Genomic DNA, 27,105 nt, shown 5'->3' with positions numbered 1-27,105 from the left:
TATAAATGTTCATTGTCCAGTTTTCCAAGTGATTTTCCATATCATTTTATTGGGTATATTTATCTGGGTTAGGTTTTCTTTTTAATGTGTTATAGTTAGTGTTACTTTATTCTTTCTGATGTTATAAAAGCTTTCCTTGGTCCTTGGTACGATGGGTTGTTTTTTTTTTTTTTTTTCAGTCGTGTGGACTGAAGTGATGTGCGTCAGTGTTGTGATGTGATGGAAAATGTGAATGTTAGACTTAATGAAAAATGATTATTGCTCTATTATAAAACCCTCAGTGCGTGCACATTGTGAAACTGGTCACAACCACAACTCAATGCTCCTCTTTGTTACAGTGTATTAACCCCTGTGAATAATTAACGTTATTGGTTTAAGAGGGTCAATGTTTCACAGCCATTCTCTAAGCTACATGTTCCTTGTGCCAAGTTGCTACTGTTTATTTTTGATCACTTTTTTTTGTGTTTTCAAAATTTTTAAACCCCTATGCTATCACTTAATCACTGCTGTAGTTATCAAGTACAGTATGTAAAACACTGTACTTCATTATTTGTGTAATCTTTGTCATTATTGTAAACTGTTGTTGCCATGTAAACATTCCAAATAATGAATTTTGTATAAAATATTTAATAAGTATTCATAAATCTTCTTGCCTGCTCTTTCTCCCACTACAATATGATAGCTTTTTCATTTCACCCAGTGGGTTATAAGAATGCAAATTCTTTGTTATTTTCATTACCACAAACACAGTTGCATTCACTTTTATTGTTTGACGATAGGATTGCAAGATATAAATAAATAAAGCGTAATCTGACTTGTTTAAATCATCTGGGCACACTGGCCCTTTTTCTTGAACTGATGCTGAACTCAGAGAAATAACACCCATCTCTTAATTAATATAGTTTTGGCTTTGGGTTGTACAGCTGTGGTCGGTGGTTTTCGTGCACTCATCATGGGCATGAATGTCATAGTAATTTGGTGCTTTTAATGATTGATTTCCATGGTAGATTGTGCAGCATGCCTTATCTGATAGCCCTGTGTTGGTGTTGCTCCTGCACCATCATTATCATCATCATCATCATCACAAAGTCCAGCCTGTTTACCTATTGACTCATTATTGGTCATATTCGACTACAAACGATAGTTTCACTTTGCTAGCATAAAAAGGATTTGTTCGGCATTGCTCAGTGGATTGATTGGAACTCAGAATGACAACTGTAGAGTTACAAGTTGGCAAGGTCTTTCTAAAGAAATGCAGAATGCAAGATTATCACTTCAAACATTTGTAAATACAGGTTATTCAAATGTGTCACCACCAAAGGTTTCTTTCAGAAGACAGCGTGACAAACTTGGACACAATTGGGTGTTCCAACAGGACGATGATCCCAAACACACATTAACATTTAATGTTTAACTAAGTTTAATGGCATTATGTTTCTGGACTAGTCTTCCCAAAACTCCAACCTTATTCCTGGTGAGAATGACTACAAGTCAGGTCCATGCCAGGAAGCCAACCAATTTTGACAAGAGTGCTCAAAAATTCACCCAGAATTTTCTCAGAAGCTTGTTGTTACCAAAAACATCTAGTCCAGATACAAGTTCATAAGGGATACTTACCCAGGGATTATCAGGGGTGTATGTATATACTTGAGCCTTTATGTATACTTTGGCCTTGTGTGGATTAGAGAAAACCCTAAGTAAAACTCAACTCATGCACCCAATTCTTCTTTTTTAAGTTAATAAAGATCTATGTTGTACATTCATTCCACCCTGGGGGAAGAAATCTAAGAAATCATTGCAAGGATGTCTTATCACAAACATGCCACAGAAATGTAACATTTTGTTAACATCCATGTGCATTTGTAAAGATTCACTTCTGGCAGCGTGTTTTGACCATTTAGAAACCTAATACGCTTGCATGTCCTCTCATATCAAATGTGCTTTCATTCATCCAGTTTGTTGTTACCAATCAGAGAGCATGCACACACACAACCACACTAAGTAAGAGGGTCATGTTGAGGTCCCCTGGATCTACATATCAGGCATGAAGTCAACCTATTTCAAGCTGTAATAACCACTTGGTAATATGTAGTTAAATACATAATTATATTTAATTTATATTAAAAGCAGCCTACTAGGGTTTTCTTATGGTCACAAAGAGGTCAAATTAACTGAATTTAAGAAGCTAAAACTGAACAACTGTTCAGTCTGAACAGTGTGCAGCCACTGCAGGTTGTGTTACATACATGATTATGATAACATTCCCTCTGATTAGCTGAAGCACTTCACCTTTGCTGTTGTTTTTACTGCCTTTTCTGTCCTGCACCTACTCAAAATCCAAGTCCAAAGATCACTGTGCTGTTTACACAAGCTCTGAGCTGTTAGGTGCAGGGGATCCCTGGTCTTCCTGTATGAACCTGAAACTTCTGGTGTAGGTGGGACTACAACGCTTCACCTGTTGTTCCTGTTGTCTTTTATCCTGGTGGAGGCCTCAGTTGAACTTCCTTTCTCTGTTTGGGACTAAACTGACACTTGGCTTTCCAGGCAATAGACAAAGGCCGGGATTTGCTTTATCAATGACGTAAGTAAAAGGAGGGTTAAAATCTTTACCTTTTTCACTGTCTTCTTTATTCAAACACATTTATCTGTGTGCGAGGAGGACCCAGGGGACAAGAGAAGTTATATTGTTGTTTCACGTATGTGACTAAGTTTCATTTGTTTTCAAACTCAGAAAACTATGATGCTATGATTTTTTTTTTTTTTTTTTGTCAGGAACCATCTCAGAATCTGAACCCTTTAAATCTGACATCATTCAGACTGATCTAATATTTTTGTGAGTGCAAGAAGAAGGATCAGTTCAAATATGCCAAAGAATGAGTTGTTGCTTCCTTGTAGATTTTGTTTTTCCTTCTTAAGAAATTAGGTATCAATTGAAAAGTTAGGTAGTTAATTATTTTTTGTGCTGTTATGCATTTCATTGTCAACATTTTGTATTCTTTATGTCCCACTGATAAACATTTTTCCAGTAAAATTCTATAAAATTACAATACCTGCATATTATTATTGGTAGATTACTGGGCAAGTCAAATGGTCAAGGGTACATCTTTATCTTAATCTGTGTAGTAAGGGATTATTGCACCTTATGTTTAACTACAGTACCAAGAGTTTAAAAGGCCTCTGTATCTTTACAGCTTTGGAGCGAAGATAAATTGTGGGGAGGGGTGGAAATCTTGTCAAGTATGTTACTGTTATATGTCTGCCTATAGCTGGAGAGATATTTTTGGCTTTGTGAAAGCTCAGGATTATTATTTTTGGGATGTTTTGTCTTTCACTCATCGCCATTTTAAAAGGTGTGCTGTACATATTAAATAGTTCCACCTTTTCTCTATTAATTTTTAAACATTAGATTGCAGTTCTAAACAAACATGACCTTCCAGGAATTAACTGGTTCCCTCTCGCTTTTGCCTCACCTTTTGATATAGAAACCCATTTGGTTTGAAATGACTCACTAATTAGAACTGAAAAGTGGACTTTTTTCCAGGTTATAAAACATGGAGAACCTGAGTTAAAGATGGGAACTGTGCTGTCATACTTTGGACAGTTGTGCGGACATGGAAATAAGGAAGGTGAGATTAGATGCACTTAAACTTTGCTCTACTTTACTGCATTGTTCAGTTACTTTATGGCTGTCTCAGTTTTAGTTTCATTTATTTTTGTGACATGCAGTGCACATTTCAGCTTTCAGCTCTGAAATGTTTGCAAAACTTAAATTTGAGTTTCTTTCCTCAGTACTGCTGTAACATACAGTAGCATAAACTCTCTCCTGCTCTGACTGCTTTACTCTCTCACAGAGAAGGAGAGATGCTTGCGGGCTAATGACAGCACTTTCAACCTATCTTTCCGCTATGCTGTAAGTATATAAACAAATGTTATCATGCCTATTCAGCAGATGACAAGAGAAGCTTTGGACACACCCTCAGCTCAATGCTTTGCTTGTTTGGATTTGATTACTCAACAACAACAAATGTCAAGTGTCACAAAGACAACTCTTTGCATTTACCACTCAATGAACATAAAGTTGTGTATATTTGCATGTTATGACTGAGATACAAAGCATCAGTTGTACATAAATTGTAGCTAAATAATAAAAAGTTTTGTTGAATAAATCTGAGTTGTAGGCAATTATTAGTGAAATCCTAGAAATCTTAGTCAAAGGAGCTTGCAAAGAAAAGCGTCTGGACTTCTTTAAGTTGCTTGAAGACGTTTCACCTCTCATCCGAGAAGCTTCTTCAGTTCTAAGGTCAAATGGTGGAGAGTCCCAGATATAAACCTAGTGGGAGTATCCCCCCACAGAGGGAAATCTTAGGATTTTTACTGTACCTTGTTGCTGTGTCTGCCGTAGAAAACATAAATTAAACTTTAACATTACATTACAAACATTTAAATATTAAATCACAGTGATTTTTGTTAAACTGACATCAGTCATGTAACTTTCCTCTGTCGATTTCTTTAACTTCAGAACAATGCCATCAAGACCTCCAAATACAACATCTTCACCTTCCTGCCACTTAATCTTTTTGAGCAGTTCAGGAGGCTCGCTAATGCCTACTTCCTCTTCCTGCTCATCCTTCAGGTAGACATGTTGTCAGAATGAATTGCATGCTTAAAAATAGTTATTTTATGCTGCAGATAGTTATGTCAATGCAAAAACCGCATTCAGAGTTCATTCTCTATATTCAACCATACCTTTTTCAAACTTCATTTGACTTAAAATGTGAAAGGACTTGCACTTTCTTTTGCTTTTTTATAAATCGATTTTTTTTAAATGCTTTTTCCAAATGTTATTAAGTGTGAACATACATGACATACATAAATAAAATGAAGCAACTGTTAAGTTATGTGAATGCAAACACTAGCTTATAAAACAATCAGAGTTCAAACTCCACATTGAACACAATCTTTTTAAAATGTAATTTGATTTTAAAATTAGAAATGACACATATTTTCTTTCTTTATCAAATTATTTTTTTCAACACGTTATTTAATGTAAACCATACACTGAAATGAGCTTTAAGGCTTTCAGTTTTCAGATTCTTAAAAGCTCAATTATCAATGTATTAAAACAGCATATGTAACTGTGTGTGTGTGTGTGTGTGTGTGTGTGTGTGTGTGTGTGTGTGTGTGTGTGTGTGTGTGTGTGTGTGTGTGTGTTGACAGTTGATCCCACAAATCTCCTCTCTGCCATGGTTCACCACAGCTGTCCCTTTAATATTGGTGCTGTCTATAACAGGAGTCAAAGATGCCAGTGACGATATAGTAAGTTGAAATTGTTATTAGCAATAGAGAGATCCTGCTCATTATGAAAACCAAAAATAAGAAACTAATATCAGATTTGGAAGCAAACAGTATCTTTTTCTTGTGTCAACTGAGCAGAACAGACACAAATGTGACGGACAAGTGAATAACCGGAAGGTGGACGTCCTCATGGGTGGCCAGTAAGTCTTTGGAAACCCAAATGAAAAAGAAAAGAATACCTTTTGTATGAAGAATTATGCTGTTTTGGATTCATTTCTGTGTTGTATGCCTTTGTTCCCTTCCCTGACAGACTCAAAAATGAAAAATGGATGAATGTTCAGGTCGGGAACATAGTCAAACTGGAGAATAATGAGTTCGTCACAGTAAGTTTGGGGAGGCTATAGTAAAGATTTGAAGCAAGTGAAAGAAATTCATTTCAAAAGTAAGTTCCAAACTAAACTCAGTGCTTTTATTTCTTAGGCAGACCTTCTGTTGCTGTCTAGCAGTGAGCCCCTTAATTTAGTTTATGTGGAAACAGCTGAACTAGATGGGTAAGTGTGCTGTACTGTGGTGTTTGTGTAAATGCTAGGTTGACACCTCATGTCTGACACTGTCTTGGATTTCCCCTGGTCTCCCCCAGAGAAACCAATCTGAAGGTGAAACAGGCTCTGACTGTAACTGGAGAGCTGGGAGACAACATTGAGGCACTCGCCACCTTTAATGGTGAGAATCTGAATGAAACAACACACAGTCTGATTTTCAAAAGTGAAACCTGTTTGTGTCATTGGGAAATGTCATAGGGGAGAAAAACAAACAGAGTTTTTTGATAAAGTAGCATTTCACCTGTTTAAGCTTCTACTGAGTGATTACATTTTCTCACATCTGTGTAGGTTTTCAGTCATCCAGGTCATGGTAGTCTAAGAATCTTGGAAAGAAAGCGACTGGGCTTCTTTACGTTTCTTGAAACTTAGACGTCCAGTCGCTTTCTTTCCTACATATCCTCATGTATTGCTTTTCTCTACCAATGTAAAAAGCAGATCCTGGGTTTTATTTATTTGTTGTTTGTTTGTTGCTTACTTGAATAGATCTGTTTACATTCACTAGCCACTTTGTTAGGTACACCTGCACACCTGCTAATTAATCTAATCAGCAAATCATTTTAACATGTGGACAGGGTTAAAATGATCTGCAGAAAAGCATCTGGACTTCTTTAAGTTGCTTGAAGACGCTTCACCTCTCATCCGAGAAGCTTCTTCAGTTCTAAGGTCAAATGGTGGAGAGTCCCAGATATAATCCTAGTGGGAGTGACCCCCCACAGAGGGAAAAAAGGACCCCCTGATGATCCTCTAATCGCCTGAGCCAAGGTGGGAAACTGGGCGTGGGTCCCAATCAGCCAGAGTTTCGGGTGTGTTCATTGTGAAACCTGGCCCCACCTTATCATGCGAATTAATGAGGTCAGATGGCCCAGGATGTGAGTGGGCGTTAAGGCGTCTGGGAAGGGATCTCAAAACTGGATTATAGATGGCAGAGAGTTGGTGTCGTAAACCCCCGCCTCTGTTCAAAGATGGTCGCTCACAGTGGACATAGATGGCTTCTTTCACTCCTCTTTCAAACCATCTGTCCTCTCTGTCCAAAATGTGAACATTGGCATCCTCGAAAGAGTGTCCTTTATCCTTAAGATGCAGATGGACTGCTGAGTCTTGTCCTGTGGAGGTGGCTCTTCTGTGTTGTGCCATGCGCTTGTGAAGTGGCTGTTTGGTCTCTCCAATGTAGAGGTCTGAGCATTCCTCGCTGCACTGTACAGCATACACCACATTGTTAAGTCTGTGTTTTGGCGTTTTGTCTTTCGGGTGAACCAGTTTCTGTCTGAGCGTGTTGCTGGGTCTGAAATACACTGGGATGTCATGCTTGGAGAAGCGACCATCTTTGAACAGAGGCGGGGGTTTACGACACCAACTCTCTGCCATCTATAATCCAGTTTTGAGATCCCTTCCCAGACGCCTTAACGCCCACTCACATCCTGGGCCATCTGACCTCAGGAATTCGCATGATAAGGTGGGGCCAGGTTTCACAATGAACACACCCGAAACTCTGGCTGATTGGGACCCACGCCCAGTTTCCCACCTTGGCTCAGGCGATTAGAGGATCATCAGGGGGTCCTTTTGTCCCCCTGTGGGGGGTCACTCCCACTAGGTTTATATCTGGGACTCTCCACCATTTGACCTTAGAACTGAAGAAGCTTCTCGGATGAGAGGTGAAACGTCTTCAAGCAACTTAAAGAAGTCCAGACGCTTTTCTTTGCAAGCTCCTTTGACTACGATGACCTGGATGACTGAGAACCTTCACAGACATGATCTGCAGAAGTTCAAACTGGCTATCAAATTAGGTAGAATGTTGATTAAAGGGACTTTGAACGTCACATGGTTACTGGCGCCAGATGAGTCTGAGTATTTCAGAAACTGATGACCTGTTGGGATTAACCCACATCTGTAAGGTTTCCAGAGAATGGTCCACAAAAGAGAAGCTATCCAGTGAGCAGCCGTTCTCTAGGTGAAAATCCCTTGTTGATACCAGAGGTCGGAGGAGACTACACAAACTGCTTCGAGCTGTCCTCTAACTATCCTGTGAACTGTTTAGAATTATTTGCTGACACTGATTTCTGTTTCTCAGGTGAAGTGCGATGTGAACCTCCCAATAACCGTCTAGACAAGTTCAAAGGGACTCTGACTTTGAACGGAGAAAGATATGCCTTGGACAACGACAAAGTGCTGCTCAGAGGCTGTACTCTCAGGAACACTGAGTGGTGCTTCGGTCTGGTCATCTTTGGAGGTACACTGTGCACTGCAACTGTGTACAATTTGCAATTTGAGTGATTTTTTTTGGTCTAGTTTTTATTGTTTTCTCTGATAATAATGTTTGAAGTTGTACATAAGAGACTAGAGCAGGAAGGAGATGCAGCGAAGGTGTGCAGAAGAAAATCTGACACTAATAATCCTTTCCAGGTCCTGACACTAAACTGATGCAGAACAGCGGGAAGTCAATATTCAAACGGACAAGCATTGATCACCTGATGAATATCCTGGTGTTATGTGTGAGTTTACACAAGCACAAATACAAAGAAAGTCACATGAATAGATAACTTATAGATGGTGATTTGTTTTTCACCTGAGTGACAAGAGTAATATTGTTTGAATAATCAAGAAGTCTGATATTTTTATTCCATCAGATCTTTGGTTTCCTGGCATCTATGTGCTCCATTTTGACCATTGGCAATGCAATATGGGAAACAAATGAGGGCTCTGTGTTCACTGTGTTTCTTCCTCGTGAACCGGGCATTGATGCTCCTCTCTCATCATTCCTCATCTTCTGGTCTTATGTCATTATCCTTAACACAGTGGTACCAATTTCACTCTACGTCAGGTAAGTAAAAATGATGAAACCAAAAAACAACCAAAGTTGGTTTGAACACTTGAGACTTGTGCTAATATGTATCACATTTTGAAATTTTACCAATTTGTGCTACATTGTTAGCGTGGAGTTCATTCGTCTGGGAAACAGCTTCTTAATAGACTGGGACAGGAAGATGTACTATCCTAAGAATGATACTCCAGCTCAGGCAAGAACCACCACACTCAATGAGGAGCTAGGCCAGATTAAATACATCTTCAGTGACAAGACTGGCACTCTGACACAGAACATCATGACTTTCAACAAGTGCTCCATTAATGGAAAAGCTTACGGTGAGCAGCTTTGCTTGTGTAAAAAGTTGTCACAGAGGCAAATGGAAACATGAACATTGTTTAAATGATTCATTTTACAGTACATTTATCTTATATTCAGGAGACCTCTATGACTTCTCTGGAGAAAGAGTGGAAATTACAGAGGTGAGAGGAAAATGCATGATTATTTAAAGAAAGTATTGATCCAACTTTGTTGTTTTGGCTTTTCTTGCAGAGAACAGAGAGAGTGGACTTCTCCTGGAACAATCTGGCTGATGCAAAGTTTAGCTTTCATGACCACTGTCTGGTCGACATGGTGAGAAGTGGAAACCCTGAGACTCAGGAGTTCTTCCGCTTGTTATCCCTGTGTCACACTGTTATGCCTGAGGAAAAGAAAGAGGGTGAGGGGTCCCCTAAAAGACATCTTCATTTCATTTACATTTCAGGAGAATTTCAAAATATTCTCGGAGTCTATTTAAAAACTCCAAATTCAGTGCAATAAAAGACATACAGGTACATGGAAATGTGCTCCACCATGCAAATGTTCAAATTTTACCCTTATATGCCAATTAAATTGTCATATCTGTTTTACCTGGTAGGAGAGCTCAATTATCAGGCTCAGTCACCTGATGAAGGCGCTCTGGTGACTGCTGCAAGAAACTTTGGATTTGTGTTCCGATCACGCACACCAGAAACCATCACAGTCGTAGAGATGGGCAAACAAGTCATCTACGAACTTCTGGCCATTCTGGACTTCAGTAATGTGAGGAAGAGGATGTCAGTGATAGGTGAGATAAGGTGTCAACCATACTTTTTTTGGCCATACTTCGTATATTCAGAAGATAGACAATTTCTTTTTCTGCATGCATTACGTCAAACTTTCTAACTTTCCCTGTCACTTCCAGTGCGCAGCCCAGAGGGGAAGTTGACTCTATACTGCAAAGGTGCAGACACCATGATCTTTGAAAGACTGCACCCCTCCTGTAACAAACTGATGGAAGTAACCACTAACCACCTCAATGTGAGTGATCTAAAGCATATAAAAGTAGCTTGAAGCTAAAGTCAATGACATTTTTATATAATTAATGTAATTTAACATCTGACTTCTTTCGATTATCAAACAAAAACAGGAGTATGCAGGTGATGGCCTCCGTACACTTGCTCTGGCCTACAAAGACTTAAATGAGGACTACATGATAGATTGGAAACAGCGCCACCATGAGGCCAGTGTTGCCATGGAGGGACGTGAAGAAAAACTTGATGAACTTTATGAAGAGATAGAGAAAGATATGATGGTTAGTACACGTGCTGAAAACTTTGTCACATCGCTAGATCATCTGACAGACCAATTTGCTGCTTGATGACCTACTGATAGTTTTCCAGAAATTATACGTACCAGGGATGTCAAATTAATTTTACATCGGGGGAAAATATAGCCCAATTTCATCATAAATGGGCTGGACCAGTCAAACTCTGCTTGTCCCCAGTCAATGTTAATAAGTTTAACTATACATTTTACCTTGAGATATCTTACAATAAAAAAAGAAGTTCAATTTCAACACCTCAGATTTTCTTACATGATTGTGGCGGGGTGTGGTTTGCGATACTGCTGCAGGTGCGAATGACCCACCTGCGTGGCATCTGCAATCACGCCTAGCCGGCTTAAAAGTTAGGAGTTCTGGTAAATGCTGTTGTTGTTGTGGTAATGTTGAGCTGGCAGCAGGAGAGCTGCAGCTCAGTGTGTGTTTGCACAGCAACCGTGTGAGTGTTAATAAAGTATGCTGAAGATCATGTTCATGCCATCGGGTCTGCCATGGTCATTTACAATGATAAGAAATGCTTCTGTAGTAAATGAAAGAAATCTATCAGCATAAATCTTTGAGCTTAAATTGTAAGACGTGAATGTGTAAAGGTACAGAAGAATTCTGGTGGTTTGTTTTCCCAGAATGTCCTCCAGAATGCCATCCTTTTCATCCTTTTTCCAAAGTTGTTTCCAGATTAAAGTATTTGCCAGGCTGATTCTGGCACCTGGGTTCGTTTGACACCCCAGCTTTAGATTGTGCACTAATGTTACAGTGAAACCAGCATAATTTGTCATAAATGTATAAATCACAACTACATCTGTGACTTTAGCTGTTGGGAGCGACAGCTGTGGAGGACAAGTTGCAAGATGGTGTACCACAGACCATTGAGCAACTGGCTAAAGCTGACATCAAAATCTGGGTGTTAACTGGAGATAAGCAAGGTCAGTGTCACTTTATGTTTCTTCTTATTTAAGCTTTTTTTGTAGATTTAAGATTTATTGATTGAAAATTATTTTACTGTTCAACAGAGACAGCAGAGAACATTGGCTATTCCTGTAACATGCTAAGAGGGGAGATGAAGGATGTCTTTGTTGTCTCAGCCAACACTGCTGAAGGAGTCAAAGAGGAGCTACAGTGAGTCGGTTAGAAACAGATAAGGATCAACTGTCAATCAGAGGCTTTTTCATCATACAATTAATGATGCAATTTGTCAGTTTCTGAATTTCAGTAAACTTAAATTAACTAGAACAGCACGAACAGGAACTCAACCATTTGAGGCTTGATTCATTAAGTTACTTTTCCTACAGCTGTAAGATAAATTTGTAGCTGTTGTTTTACAATATTTGTTTGTACAGTTTTCTCAGACAGGCATGAACATTTTCACACTTCTCTCTTGTTTCAAGTTCAAACCTTCATAGAAAAATAAGTCCATTATAATAGAATGAAACCGGTGCAAAACGTTTCGTCGACATTGTTGTGTTTGTCGGGGAGAAAACGTACAAACAAACACTACAAATTTGACAAGCTGAACGCATTCTTTATTGTACAGGAGGCACGAGATTGAGTGACAGTGGTCTACAGCCAATCAGGATGCACAACACAATGCGCTGTTTAAAGAAAGAAAGAAACAAACAAACAAACAAAAAAAAAACCACCATGCAAAATTGCACAAAAAAAATCTGCGAAACAGTGAGGCCACGAAAAGTGAACCGCGTTATAGCGAGGGACCACTGTATATCAAAATTTGCTGCTTTACTTAGGGGCAGATCTAGAGAAATTTTCTTAGGGTGGCATGAAGGTGGAAAAGAAATCAAATAGGGTGGCAAAATCAAAGTCTTTTTTTTTTCTCCACACATATGCAGGTGGTTACACATGGTTAAAATGATTTAAATGCAGTAAGTATACATGTTTTTCATATAAATATAGTCTATAACTTAATTATTGTCTGTATTCCACATAATTAAACACTTTAGTTACATAAAACATGTGAGTTTTGATTCTATGTACTGTATAGCCTGTATAATAAATAAATATGTAGCCCAATAAGTATAAAATCCAGAAATCTACACAACATGGGGCGGTTCATTTATAAACACAAGTCTAACTTAAGTTTCACACTGTTTTTTGTTAGAAAACAATCACATTGTTACAGCTTAAATTACACAAAATGTCAGAAATCTGCACTGTCATAAACAAAAATTTAAACCTAATTTTCCATGATTTGTTGGATTAACACACTGAGGTCTGAAATACAACCGGTCATTTTTGAGTCCTTTTGAGTTTACATTTGTATTTCACCCTCAAATTGTTTCATTTTATTTTTTCCCCTTGCCTTATTTGGTATCAGTCTTTTCAGCTCAACTGAGTTTAGTTGTTTTTTCACTGACGTACTACATTAGTATTACTGATCTGAAATCACAAAAATAACTTAAAATCCTAGTGTGGCGGACCACCAGGTGGCTCCACTCACACCCAAGTTGAAGGGAAGTGCTGGGGTGGAGATTTTGGCGCTTACTATATGTGAAGTTCTGAGAGTCAGTTAATAAAGTTGGAGTGAGACACTGAGACCTCTCCTGTCGTTATTACATACCTCCACACTAGTAGTATTTTTTTACTGTAAAAAAAACACAGATATGTTGAGCAAATTTTTATAACTTGAAATGCAAATATAAATTGTACATTTTATAAACATATACAACTATTTATCTAAAAATGCAGCCAATACACCTGCCGTTTTTTTTTCCATTTTGTACAACCATTTAAAAATATTACTAAAACTAAAATGAGAGAACAATCAGGTGTCGCAAATTATGTGTGTCAGTAAAAAAAATGTTTTTCCACCAGAAGACAGAGGAGAACAGCACAGGGATAAACCTGCAGGCCTGACAACAGGAGGTGTATCACTCCGCTTTGTGACATTCATTAGTGCCCTCACTGGCACACAAAACAAAACAACAACTACACAACAGAACAACTACACAAGACAACACAACGCACTAACTATACACTCCACACTAAACGTCACAAATCTCCCACATCTAAACTCTCTCTCTCGCACACACTCGCTCGCTCTGTCTCGCTGCCATTACCGTCACTCCCAAAACTTTTCCCTCTTCCTAAACAACCAAATCCCACCTGTTGACTTTTTTTTAAAAATTGGTCGACATGGTACATTTTTCCACCGATACGAAAGAGGTGGCTTTTTTTTCTTTCTTTACTGTTTTTGCGCTGTCCTTAGAAAACGCTTTAACAAAAACCACATACACACAGAAAAAAACGTGGCTTATATATATTATCATAACTCTGGATTTACTGGGCTGTAATTAAACTTTTAAAAACTTTCAATATGGGCTGAAATAGAGACTCAGCGTAGCTGCAGCTTGTTGCTGTGTCTGCTTAAATCAGTCATGTGATTTGGAGGTGCAGTGTGTCCGTGGACCACAGAGGGTTAATAACACTCACCATCATTCCATTTCCAGAGTGTAACATCCAACCACCTGTGTGAAATCTGAAATTCCCATGGTGTTGTTCAAAATAGTGATGCACGAATCATGAACGAATCGTTCACTACTCAAGAATCACTTCACTGACTCATGAATCATGATTCACATGCCCAACTGACTCACTGACTCATCCCTGTTGCTGTTAGCAAACTAATTTCATTAGTAGAAATATATCTAGCTTATAATTAAAATTGTGGAAAAAAACACAACATCCAGTATCTTAACAAAAATATTTCTGCTCTGAACTGGGTAGCATTGCTCTGCTAACATGCTAACAGCACATTTGAGCACATTCGCTCTATAAAATAGTTGTTTTCTTTTAGAATCACTCATCTTAGCAGTAGGATATACATGAAAAAAGAAACAAATTAAGTTTGAGTGAAAATGTACATTTTTTGCACTCTCTGGTCAACTGACTCAGTGACTCAAATGACTCAAAAACCCGATTCACTTTGGTGGGTGACACATTAAAATTCGATTCAGTAAAAAGAATCAATTTTACCATCACTAGTTCAAAATGTGCTCTGCCACAATCACAAGCATCGGTTGCTACTGAAAACAAGAAAAAAGCCGGTCCGTGCTATGGGCTGAACCATTTGTTAATGGTGGAGGGGGGTAACACTGTGCAATATATTCAGTTTTAGCATTTATATTCACCGTTGACTGTAACTACGCTCAAAATGTTAATGCTATCTTATTTTAATAAACAACACTGTCATATGCAAAACTGGGGTGGCACTTGGGGTGGCAAGGGATAATTTCATGCTACCCTTCTAGATCCGCCCCTAGCTTTACTTACAGGACTGACTTTTTATTATTTTTTTGGAAAGCGGGAAAAAGAGCAAACCTCTGTAAATTCTGTATAACTCATCACAACCATTAAAACCAAAGCTCGACATCCATGCCTTACATGGTTGTGGTTACTAGGTTGGGATTGAACATTCCTACCATCATCTATGTTCCTCCACAGTGGGTAGTAATGTGAAAAATTAAGATTGTGGTTACAAGGAATGGGAATAAGCTACTTCTGAAGGGTGTATGGGTTCAGACTTCTTGTTAGGATGCTGTGGGGGAGATTCAGAACAGCTGGCTTGGCAATACCGCCTTGTGCACTTACAAGAGGTAGAAGATGTGGCCATTGTAAGGGAGGTTTTGACATGTCTACTTAGACTACTGTCGCTGATAAGTGACAAAAATGGATGAGTGGTTTGATTGATGACTGAATACAAGTACAGTCAAACCAAAGTCATCCTCAGCGTTGTGCATGTTTGATTGAATTAAAAATAAAATAATAATTGTATAAATGGAAACACAATGTGTGCAAATACAGTCCGTCTCAGAAGGTTGGTTTAGATATTTTTGACACTCTTTTTAATGGAGAAGAGAGGCCACTAAAGGCAAAATGTGTCTAAAATCGGCAATTAAGAGGATAGAAAATATTTTTTAAAATTAAACACTGTTAGCCTGTTAATCTTTAGGCTCATCTTATATCTTCATTGTTGTCTATAAGAAAAATATAGTTAACAAATGAATTGTGAACTTTTTATGAGGTCATGTTTTCTGTCCTCATGTTTTCAGGAATGCACGACGAAAAATGTGTCCTGAAGCAGCAGAGGAGCCATCTGTGTTTAAATCTCGAGTAGGCCTGTTTTGGCTTAAAAAGACAGAGACTATGCAGGATGAGAAGGTGGATGGAGATTATGGACTAATTATAAATGGGCACAGTCTGGTAAGGTTTCTTTTTTTCTTTTCTTTTTAGCAATATTACTATTGTCAGCAAATGCTGAAAATCCCCTGCTAGTTGACCTGTAGAGGTCACACTGTGTGATCAGAAAGTACATATTGATTTTTTAAAGTCCGATTCTCTTATGTTTCTTAAACTTAGAGATGAATGTAGAAATGAATGGAATTCTCTTGAGGTTTTAAGGTTGCACTACAGAGTCTTGACAGATGACCTAACTCCAATCAATTCTTTCCTTCATCATCAGGCTTTTGCACTGGAGAAGAACTTGAGGTTGGAGCTGCTGAGGACAGCATGCATGTGTCAGACAGTGATTTGCTGCAGGGTCACTCCTTTGCAGAAGGCCCAAGTGGTTCAGCTGGTCAAGAAATACAAGCAGGCTGTCACTCTTGCCATTGGGGATGGAGCCAATGATGTCAGCATGATAAAGGGTAACCTGTGAAGTCACCAATATACAGAGGGTATTTTCATTACAACTATCCAGCTGGGAAATATATAGCTGATATTGTGTATTTTATTGTGTATTTTATTTGCTTCCTTTTCTGCCTGCCAGTTGCTCATATTGGTGTAGGTATCAGTGGGCAGGAAGGCATGCAGGCAGTGCTGTCCAGCGACTATTCCTTTGCCCAGTTCCGTTACCTTCAGCGCCTCCTGCTGGTGCATGGCCGCTGGTCCTACATCCGCATGTGCAAGTTCCTTGGATATTTCTTTTACAAGAACTTCACTTTTACGCTTGTCCAATTCTGGTATGCCTTCTTTTGTGGTTTTTCTGCACAGGTGAGATATATGTATTGTAACTATACTATAATGTAATTTAAGTAGCTTTTGTAATGGGACATAAAGTGTTTATCAATCTCAATGAGAGAAATGCAAAAAAGTTTCAAATGATGCAGGACAAATGAAACAAATAACTTGATTCACATTCACCTTTTCTTTATGTTGTACTTAAATGTTCATTGTGGTTGTTCACAGACTGTTTATGAGGACTGGTTCATCACCTTCTACAATATGGTTTACACAGCTCTTCCAGTCCTTGGCATGTGTCTGTTTGACCAGGTATGTAGATTACAATCAACTATCAGTTTTTGGTTGACTTACATAAACCAGATTATCGTCTCATACTCAGGTCTCTGTGTCCACTGAGCTTTCTCATCTCTTTCACTAAACCTTGTTTTGTGCAGGATGTAAATGACCGTTGGAGTTTATACCATCCTCAGCTCTACGCTCCAGGACAGAAGAACCAATACTTCAATAAGAAAGCTTTTGTGAGCTGTGTAATGCACAGCTGCTACAGTTCCTTAATCCTCTTTTTTATTCCATGGGCTTCCATGCATGACACAGTCAGAGATGATGGAAAAGAGATTGCTGACTATCAGTCTTTTGCTTTATTGGCACAGACGTGTCTGCTTATTGTGGTGTACACACAGGTGAGAAATACAGCTCTCGTTACCAGAGGCATGCTTGGAAATGACATATTTATTGTGAAAACATAGAGAATCACAAAACTTTGCCACATTATTTGTCCTCCAGTTTTTTTTCAGTGAACTGCACTGCTTTGAGAAAAAATTGCATTTAATGGGTTTTTTTTATGCATTTCTATACCATAAATCCATGTGCACTCATTAGATACTTTATTAGGTGCACGCGGTTATTATCACTTTGGGCCTTTTTTTGCCTGCAGAACTGCTCATTTTCATTACGGCAAATTTTCAAAAAAAGGCCTGAAGTATTGATACAAATGTTGATTCTGACCCTACCATCTAAATGTTACTGAGATTTATGATACCAGGCAATGCTTTTGTTCTTCTGTATGCCATGGTTGCCGTGTTATTTGAGTTATTGTTGCTTTCCTATCATCTCGAAGCATTTTGTCAATTCTCCTCTGGCATCAACAATCTTTGCCCAGAGAACTGCTGCTCACTGGATGCTTTCTCTTATAGAACTATTCCTTGTAAACCCTAGAGATAATTGTGTGGGAAAATGCCAGTAGATCAGCAATTTCTGAAATACTCAATCTAGCACGCAAAACCACACCACATTCAAAGTAACTCAATTAGCTTTTTTACCTCCCTGATGCTTAGTCTAAACTCCAGCAGGTAGTATTGACCACGTGTACATGTTCAAAAGCATTGAGTTCCTGCCATTTGATTGGCTGGTTAATAAACAGTTGAACCGAGGGTACCTAACAAAGAGGCTACTTAGTCTACAGACTAATCTGCTATAACAGAAACATTTCCATTCTATGTCAGTCTCTAAATTTGAGTTTATGTAAAGAAATAAGTACACAGGACATTAATAATGATAAAAGTAAATACTTTTCAGCTGTGTCTTGACACCTATTACTGGACAGCAGTGAACCATTTTTTTGTGTGGGGAAGCATGGTGGCCTACTTTTCCATCACATTAACCATGTGCAGCAATGGCATGTTTTATATGTTCACGTCTTCTTTCCCCTTCATTGGTAAGTACATTTACTATATTTAGTATGTTTGCCAATTTAATGTTAATTTAATGAAGTTATCAAGTTTTTTTCTATTCTAAAATATTGGTACTTTAAAGGAGACATGAGTACATTAAAACAGGGTTATGCGAACTAGCATTTAGACAAAAAAGGTTAGATTTGTGCTGGCTGTATCCTGGGATTGTGTATTTAAATTTCATCATCCATTTTTGCAGTTTGTGAAGTTACTTTCTTATATACTGTAATACTGTAACATTATGTGATTCTGACATTATTGGATTTCAGGCACAACAAGAAACTCTCTGAACCAACCTAATGTGTGGCTCACCATATTCCTGACGTTCCTCCTCTGTATCCTGCCTGTTGTTGCTTTCCGCTTCATATTTATGCAGCTTCGTCCTACCATTAATGATAAGGTAAAAAAACACTTGGGGCAGCATGTAAAAGCATCTTGTCTTCTATTCACCCTTTTGTTTTGTACACCAGAAAGTAGCGTATCCATAGTGAAAAGTCTACATTTAAAAAAAATAAAAATCCCTTGTTTCTTTTTTCTAGGTGAGGTATAAGATGCGTACAGAGGAGTTGCCTGTACCGGCACCTCGTCGCTTACGGAGAAGGCGTAGTACTCGGTCAGGTTACGCCTTCTCTCACTCCCAGGGCTACGGTGATCTGGTAACATCTAGAAAATTCCTGATGAAACGCTCCACCAAGAGAGCTCCTCTGTTCACCCAGACAGACTCTTCCATATTTCAAAATCAGCCACAGCACTACCGCACTATTGCTGAGGAAGCTGAGGAGTCACAGGGTCACAGTCCCTAAAACCGAAGCACACAGGGACTGAAACACAGACAGTATTTTATTTTCCTAACACTGGAGTCAACCTGGCCCTGAAGAAAAGATGGTGTCTTATAATGTGTGAATGTTGATATCTCTGTGAAAATGTTGTTTGCCTCAGAATGGTTGTTTTTATTTTTGTGCTTAATAAGTACAATTTTCATATTGTGCAACTTGAATTATTACTGGCCAGTTTCTAAAGCACACTTGAAGATTTTGCAAAGATGTTCTACCCTGGTTTTAGTTAATTTCATTACAAATACAATTGGCTTGTGGATTAGGATAAAAAAAGGTAGATGTAGTTTGTTTTGTTTAGTTTTTTCTTAGTTTTGAAATAGGTTTTCAAACTAGATAGCTGAGAAATTACAAATATAGGAAGTTTTATTGATTTTTAATACAAAGTATATACTAAAAAGTTGTGTGTAGGCAGTGATCTTGAATACTGTACTATATATTATATATAGTTTAGTATAGTTTATACACTGTAGTTATTTACATGAGGATTAATATTATACTGTGTTAATAATTTAACATTCAGTCCTTCATGAATGTATAACTTAACCTGGTGCCACTACAGTCACATTGTTCACAGCGGACAGCCAGTTATTAGTCTTATCTCTGTAACTGTTTTTTTTTTTTTGTTTGTTTGTTTGTTTTTGTTTGTGTTGTTTTTTTTTTTTTTTTGCCTTTTCATAACCTTATTTTTAAAAGAGAAAACCAGAATAAAATGTGTTTTTATATTTAGCAAGGAACTGAATTCTGGAAAAGGGGATTGGTATAAAAAGCAGATATCTAATTTTCTAATCCAGGCTTCAAGAAGATGTGGATTATAGTCATTAACAGTTGTTAAATCATTGGACCATGGTTCAGGATGGCTGTATTAATTTTCTTCATCATGTTAAGACTTTGCTCAGACTCTCTGAGTAATAAATTGCTTTTTCTAGTTCCAGCTGATCATCAGCAGTCAGTTGAGCTGTAATTTATTTGTTTATGGAAAAACACAGAAGTAGTGTATGTGTGAGCTTCCTCTTTGTTGACACTCTACACAGTAAAAGCAGTTAATGACACACAAGGACTGTGAACTCTGAACTCATGCACTGTTTTCACACTGTGTTGATTAATAAAGCCCTTCAAAATTGACTCTTTCACTTTGCTGTCTTTTATTGACTTAATCAATCGAGACCAAAACATTTCCGCAGCTGGAGATGTTGAAAAGGTTGTTATAGGCCAAGGTTTCCTTTCATCGGTTACATGAATTTGACAACAGCTTTATTTTACTAGTTTCTCGACTTTTTGTTGAACTTATTTATTTACTTCTATCTGTCCCATCATGCTGAATTTACTTATGTGTACTTCAGTCACACACTATGCAATGAATAATTAATTCTGTTTCAAAGACAACATGAACCAAGACAGAAATTCTTTGAAATAAATGTGTGGTTTTATCAACTTATCAGGAAGTGTTGAATCACAAAGCTCAGACTTGTGGATCAATCTGTTTTCATTGTTGCATTGTATCTACACATTTAGACCAGATTAGAACAGTTGATGCCCTCAGTAAAAGAACTGGTCCCTCAGTTTTATTCTCATTACTGCTCACTGTGGATAATGCCTCATCAGTTCCTCGACTTCTAATGGGACACAGACCAGATGCCTTCTTTGTTAAGGATCAGCAAGCTCCAAGTTGGTGGCAATTAAAAGTATGCTTATCAAAACTGAAGCTCTGTCAAATGATAAAGAAGTTTAAAAAGAGGTGTAAGGATGTGGTCTTTATATGTATAAATTAGAGGAAAATGTTTGAATTTAGTTGTTATGTCATATTTTTCCAGATTTTGCCACAAACATTCAAAAAATGGACTTGTTGCTGATGTGTGGATGTAAAGTTATGTAGTATGAAAAGTATGTATGATAATAGGTTAGTTTGTTCATAGCACTAGGTGTTTATATCCCTTCGTTGCATGTGAGAAATCTGCAGCTTAAACTCTATGGAGCAGTCCGCTTGTGACACTTTTCTGGGTTGTCGAGTGGGTGCAAAGGAATCCCTTCTTCAAGGTTTCACTGATAGGCACACAGTATCTCCAGAACGTTCCAGACATCCGGCAAATGTTATGCTCCTTTCACAGTTGAGGCCCAATTAGAGTTCTTTTTTTTTTGAGTCGGAGCCACTGACTAACATTCCCACTCCCAGAAAAGCTCTGATGACATGTGTACAAATCCTCTGCAGCTTATTTTGACTGTATAGTTGGATCTTCAATTTCCAGGTGCACTGTTGTACATCAGCTGTGAATTCTGCATCCTCACCTGTGACTGTAAGGTCAATAATGTAAACAAGCTGGAATGATGCCGACCATAGCACAATGGGTCTCAGTTTACTAGTCATATCCGCTTTGAGAGAGGCTGGTCTGGGAATCCACCAAAATGTGTGGGTAGACACTGGACATTGGGCAGGGCAAGCATGTGGGATCTTCTCCACACCACTGGCAACATTTTTTGGAAGACAACAAGACTTCCAACATATATATATATATATATCTATATATATCTATATATATCTATATATATCTACATATATATATATATATATATATATATATACAGTGGGGCAAAAAAGTATTTAGTCAGCCACCGATTGTGCAAGTTCCTCCACTTAAAATGATGACAGAGGTCAGTAATTTGCACCAGAGGTACACTTCAACTGTGAGAGACAGAATGTGAAAAAAAAATCCATGAATCCACATGGTAGGATTTGTAAAGAATTTATTCGTAAATTAGGGTGGAAAATAAGTATTTGGTCACCTCAAACAAGGAAAATCTCTGGCTCTCACAGACCTGTAATGTCTTCTGTAAGAAGCTTTTCTGTCCCCCACTTGTTACCTGTATGAATGGCACCTGTTTGAACTCATCATCTGTATAAAAGACACCTGTCCACAGCCTCAAACAGTCAGACTCCAAACTCCGCCATGGCCAAGACCAAAGAGCTTTCGAAGGACACCAGGAAAAGTATTGTAGACCTGCACCAGACTGGGAAGAGTGAATCTACAATAGGCAAGCAGCTTGGTGTGAAAAAATCAACTGTGGGAGCAATCATCAGAAAATGGAAGACATATAAGACCACTGATAATCTCCCTCGATCTGGGGCTCCACGCAAGATCTCATCCCGTGGGGTCAAAATGATCATGAGAATGGTGAGCAAAGATCCCAGAACCACACGGGGGGACCTGGTGAATGACCTGCAGAGAGCTGGGACCAAAGTAACAAAGGTCACCATCAGTAACACACTACAACGGCAGGGAATCAAATCCTGCAGTGCCAGACGTGTTCCGCTGCTGAAGCCAGTGCATGTCCAGGCCCGTCTGAAGTTTGCCAGAGAGCACATGGATGATACAGCAGAGGATTGGGAGAATGTCATGTGGTCAGATGAAACCAAAGTAGAACTTTTTGGTATAAACTCAACTCGTCGTGTTTGGAGGAAGAAGAATACTGAGTTGCATCCCAAGAACACCATACCTACTGTGAAGCATGGGGGTGGAAACATCATGCTATGGGGCTGTTTTTCTGCCAAGGGGACAGGACGACTGATCCGTGTTAAGGACAGAATGAATGGGGCCATGTATCGTGAGATTTTGAGCCAAAACCTCCTTCCATCAGTGAGAACTTTGAAGATGAAACGAGGCTGGGTCTTCCAACATGACAATGATCCAAAACACACCGCCCGGGCAACAAAGGAGTGGCTCCATAAGAAGCATTTGAAAGTCCTGGAGTGGCCTAGCCAGTCTCCAGACCTCAACCCCATAGAAAATCTGTGGCGGGAGTTGAAAGTCCGTGTTGCTCGGCGACAGCCCAAAACATCACTGCTCTCGAGAAGATCTGCATGGAGGAATGGGCCAAAATACCAGCTACTGTGTGTGCAAACCTGGTAAAGACCTATAGTAAACGTTTGACCTCCGTTATTGCCAACAAAGGTTATGTTACAAAGTATTGAGTTGTATTTTTGTTATTGACCAAATACTTATTTTCCACCCTGATTTACGAATAAATTCTTTATAAATCCTACCATGTGGATTCATGGATTTTTTTTTTCACATTTTGTCTCTCACAGTTGAAGTGTACCTCTGGTGCAAATTACTGACCTCTGTCATCATTTTAAGTGGGGGAACTTGCACAATCGGTGGCTGACTAAATACTTTTTTGCCCCACTGTGTGTGTGTGTGTGTGTATATATATATATATATATATATATATATATATATATATATATATACCTACCTATGTACCGTATAGATTTTATATACCTTCATGTGATAAGATTCCCTCTGATTGGCTGGAGCACTTCGGCTTTACTATTGTTTTAGTGCCTTTCCCGTCCTGCACCTGCTCAAGTCCAATGAACACTGAACGGTTTACATAACCTCTTAGCAGTTAGTTTCATGTGCCCAAAACTTCTACTGTAGGTGCAACTACAACATTTCACCTGTTGTTCCTGTTGACTTTTATCCTGCTAGAAGACTCAGTTGATCCTCCTTTCTCTTTTTAGGATTAAACTGGCCTTCCATGCACTGAAGAGACAAAAACCTGGATTTATTTTTTCAAAGACGGAAGTAAAAGGAGGGTTGAAATCTTAAAATTCAAGCACCTGTGTCTGCTTGCAAGCAGGACCCAGAAGACAAAAGAAATCATATTTTTGTTTGAGGTATGTGGTTGATTTTCATTCGCTTTCAGACTTTAAAAAACTATTAGAAAATGCTGCATTTTATTAGTTCTTATCAAGAACCATTTAAATCACTTTAGGTTTACAGTAATTCAGACCTATTTAATATTTTTGCAAGTGGAAGAAGAAGGATCAAATGAAACATGCCAAAAGAGGGCTTCTTGATTTTTTTCATGGCTCATGGATGAATTTGTTTTTTCTTCTTAACAAATTAGGTAGCATTTGACCACTGAAAAGTGAAGCAGTTAATTATATTTTTTATATTGCCCTGTGATCAATTCATATTTTTTATGTCTCACTGAAAAACATTTATCCACAACAATTCCTGAAAAATACAATACCTGCATATTATTATGGGCTGATTACTGAACAAGTCAAATGGTCAAGGATGAATCTTTATCTCTATCTGTGTAGTTAGGGATTGTTACCTCTTAAATTTAACTATAGTACAAAGAGTTGAAAGGGAGTTGCACTATATCTTTATAGCTTTGGAGAACTGATAAAATGGGGAGGAGTGGAAATCTTGACAAGTATGTGACTGATGGCTGTCTATCTATAGATTGATGGAGAGATATTTTGAGTGTTGTGAAACCTCAGATTTATTATTTTTGGGATATTTTGCATCTGTCTTTCCCTCATATCCAATTTACGAGGTGTGCTGTACATCTTAAAAAGCTCCACCTTTTCACTATTAATCCTTAAATATTATAGCAACTGGTTCCCTCTCGCTTTTGCCACAGTTTCCCCTTTTGGTTTTTATATCCATTGGGTGACCGTGGTTCAGGGGCTTGGGAAGCTCATCTTGTAACCGGAAGGTTGCCGGTTCGATCCCCAGCTCTGTCTGTCTTGGTTGTTGTGTCCTTGGCAAGACACTTCACCTCCTGGTGATGGCCAGAGGGACCAATGGCGTGATATGGCAGCCTTGCTTCTGTGAGTTTGCCCCAGGGCAGCTGTGGCTACAACTGTGGTTTGCCTCCGAGAGTGAGTGAATAGTGGAAATGTAAAGTGCTTTGAGGGTCTCGAAAAGCGCTATATAAATGCACTCTATTATTATATCGACATATAATACCAATAAAGAAGTGACTCACTAATTAGGACTGAAATGTGTGTTTTTCCAGGTTATAAAACATGGAGAACCTGAGTTAAAGATGGGAACTGTGCTGTCATACGTTTGCCATTTGTGTGGACACGGAAATAAGGAAGGTGAGATTAGAAGCACGTAAACTTTGCTCTAGTTTACTGCATTGTTCAGTTACTGTATGGCTGTCTCAGTTTTAGTTTTATTTATTTATTTTTGTGGCAAGCAGTGCACATTTCAAAATGCTGCTGGACTAACAGCTCTGAAATGTTTCCATAAATTAAATTTGAGTTTCTTTCCTCAGTACTGCTGTAACATACAGTAGCATAAACTCTCTCCTGCTCTGACTGCTTTACTCTCTCACAGAGAAGGAGAGATGCTTGCGGGCTAATGACAGAACTTTCAACCTATCTTTCCGCTATGCTGTAAGTATATAGACAAATGTTATCATGCCTATTCAGCAGATGACAAGAGAAGCTTTGGACACACCCTCAGCTCAATACTTTGTTTGTTTGGATTTGATTACTCTGTCACAATGAAAGTCAAGTGTCACAAAGACCATTTTTGAGTAAATAGGAAATTTTAGGAAATTAATAGTGCAATCCTAGAAATCTTAGGATTTTTTGTTAGTATGTCTGCCAAATATAAATTAAACATTAAAAAACTTTATTACAAACATTTAAATATTAAATCACAGTGATTTTTGTTAAACTGACATCAGTCATGTAACTTTCCTCTGTCGATTTCTTTAACTTCAGAACAATGCCATCAAGACCTCCAAATACAACATCTTCACCTTCCTGCCACTTAATCTTTTTGAGCAGTTCAAGAGGCTCGCTAATGCCTACTTCCTCTTCCTGCTCATCCTTCAGGTAGACATGTTACCATTCTTGTCAGAATAATTGCATGCTTAAAAATAGTTATTTTATGCTGCAGATAGTTATGTCAATGCAAAAACCGCATTCAGAGTTCATTCTCTATATTCAACCATACCTTTTTCAAACTTCATTTGACTTAAAATGTGAAAGGACTTGCACTTTCTTTTGCTTTTTTATAAATCGATTTTTTTAAATGCTTTTTCCAAATGTTATTAAGTGTGAACATACATGACATACATAAATAAAATGAAGCAACTGTTAAGTTTTTCACTTTTAAGAATCTTAAAAGATATTATCTATGCTGTTCACCCTCTGTATGGACACCGCGACAGCTGGTCTGCAATCACCACATCCATGGAGCCTACTGTATGCAGATGATGTATGTCTATCAGAAACAAAAAACTGCCTAGCCCTGCAAACCTGAACACAAGCATGGAAAGATTGGCTCTCTGAAAACGGCATGTGCCTGAACATCAAGAAGACTGAGTACCTTGAACGCGGCCCCCAGACCAACAGTACCATCACTATCAACGGCGAGCCGCTGACTAAAGTTGCCCAATTCAAGTACCTCGGGTCCCTTGTCACCTCGGACTGCGAAACTCTACCAGATGCCAGACTCTGTGTCAACACAGCGTGGATGAAGTGGTGCCAGGTCAGATAAGTCTTGTGCAACAAGAGAATGCCAATCTATCTTAAGGCGAAAGTTTATAAGTCGATCGTGCGCCCAGTGGCACTCTATGGGTCAGAGTGCTGGCCAGCTACGACCAAGCACGAACAAGCCCTTCACACCATGGAGATGAAGATGCTGACATGGCCTCGGGGTCTCACACGACTAGACCGAGCGAGGAACAAAGACGTTAGGAAACGATGGGGAGTGACACCGATCACAGACAAGATGCAAGAGGCGAGGCTCCGATGGTACAGCCATGTTGCCTGTAGCAATAAGAACTCCATCGCAAAGACAGCCCAGCAATTAGATCTGGGTGGCAACAGGCCACGAGGAAGACCAAAAAAACGCTGGATGGACCGAATCAAAGACAATATGAAGGCTGCGAATGTTACACCAAAAGATGCCCTGGATAGGAAGAAGTGGAGGAAAGCATGAAAAACAGCAGACCCTGCATCGGGGGATATGAACTGCTAGGCAGAAGAAGAAGAAAAGATATTATCTATGCACTGAAAGAGTGTGTTAATCTTTGTGTGTATGTGTGTTGACAGTTGATCCCACAAACCTCCTCTCTCTCATGGATTACTACAGGTTTCGCCTTAATAGTAGTGCTTTCTATAACAGCAGTCAAAGATGCCATTGATGACATAGTAAGTTGAAATCGGTAATAACAAAAGAGAAAACCAAAAATAAGAAACTAATATCAGATTTGGAAGCAAACAGTATCTTTTTCTTGTGTCAACTGAGCAGAACAGACACAAATGTGACAGAAAAGTCAATAACCGGAAGGTGGACGTCCTCATGGATGGCCAGTAAGTCTTTGGAAACCCAAATGAAAAAGAAAAGAATACCTTTTGTATGAAGAATTATGCCGTTTTGGATTCATTTCTGTGTTGTATGCCTTTGTTCCCTTCCCT

General features: G+C 38.6%; 1 protein-coding gene across 2 annotated transcripts in view; it reads left to right on the top strand.

Annotated features, from left to right (window-relative positions):
• The first annotated feature begins 19 nt into the window (after window positions 1-19).
• LOC120747513 (phospholipid-transporting ATPase ID-like) overlaps window positions 20-27,105 on the top strand; it is a 42,807-nt gene continuing 15,721 nt past the window's right edge. Inside the window, exons 1-28 of one of the 2 annotated variants that reach the window (XM_040053444.1) lie at window positions 20-2,581; window positions 3,542-3,626; window positions 3,852-3,910; window positions 4,520-4,633; window positions 5,218-5,316; window positions 5,434-5,495; window positions 5,606-5,678; window positions 5,776-5,846; window positions 5,936-6,018; window positions 7,966-8,124; window positions 8,298-8,386; window positions 8,522-8,715; window positions 8,827-9,035; window positions 9,136-9,179; window positions 9,250-9,415; window positions 9,614-9,802; window positions 9,920-10,035; window positions 10,145-10,309; window positions 11,148-11,259; window positions 11,347-11,452; window positions 15,400-15,550; window positions 15,810-15,993; window positions 16,116-16,339; window positions 16,535-16,618; window positions 16,744-16,989; window positions 17,885-18,023; window positions 18,309-18,439; window positions 18,579-20,246. In XM_040053444.1, coding sequence (XP_039909378.1) covers window positions 3,572-3,626; window positions 3,852-3,910; window positions 4,520-4,633; window positions 5,218-5,316; window positions 5,434-5,495; window positions 5,606-5,678; window positions 5,776-5,846; window positions 5,936-6,018; window positions 7,966-8,124; window positions 8,298-8,386; window positions 8,522-8,715; window positions 8,827-9,035; window positions 9,136-9,179; window positions 9,250-9,415; window positions 9,614-9,802; window positions 9,920-10,035; window positions 10,145-10,309; window positions 11,148-11,259; window positions 11,347-11,452; window positions 15,400-15,550; window positions 15,810-15,993; window positions 16,116-16,339; window positions 16,535-16,618; window positions 16,744-16,989; window positions 17,885-18,023; window positions 18,309-18,439; window positions 18,579-18,842 — 3,588 coding nt within the window. In that variant the 5' untranslated portion in view covers window positions 20-2,581; window positions 3,542-3,571 and the 3' untranslated portion in view covers window positions 18,843-20,246. Of the gene's footprint in view, window positions 2,582-3,541; window positions 3,627-3,851; window positions 3,911-4,519; window positions 4,634-5,217; window positions 5,317-5,433; window positions 5,496-5,605; window positions 5,679-5,775; window positions 5,847-5,935; window positions 6,019-7,965; window positions 8,125-8,297; window positions 8,387-8,521; window positions 8,716-8,826; window positions 9,036-9,135; window positions 9,180-9,249; window positions 9,416-9,613; window positions 9,803-9,919; window positions 10,036-10,144; window positions 10,310-11,147; window positions 11,260-11,346; window positions 11,453-15,399; window positions 15,551-15,809; window positions 15,994-16,115; window positions 16,340-16,534; window positions 16,619-16,743; window positions 16,990-17,884; window positions 18,024-18,308; window positions 18,440-18,578; window positions 20,247-25,009; window positions 25,069-25,401; window positions 25,516-26,739; window positions 26,839-26,938; window positions 27,001-27,105 lie in introns of those variants that run through there. The other variant, XM_040053445.1, reaches the window with a different exon arrangement.

This window comes from Simochromis diagramma, unplaced genomic scaffold (genome assembly GCF_900408965.1).
Source record: "Simochromis diagramma unplaced genomic scaffold, fSimDia1.1 OVJJ01000596.1, whole genome shotgun sequence".
In the NCBI taxonomy this organism is placed as follows: Eukaryota; Metazoa; Chordata; class Actinopteri; order Cichliformes; family Cichlidae; genus Simochromis; species Simochromis diagramma.
This window is presented reverse-complemented; position numbering and strand designations above follow the sequence as displayed.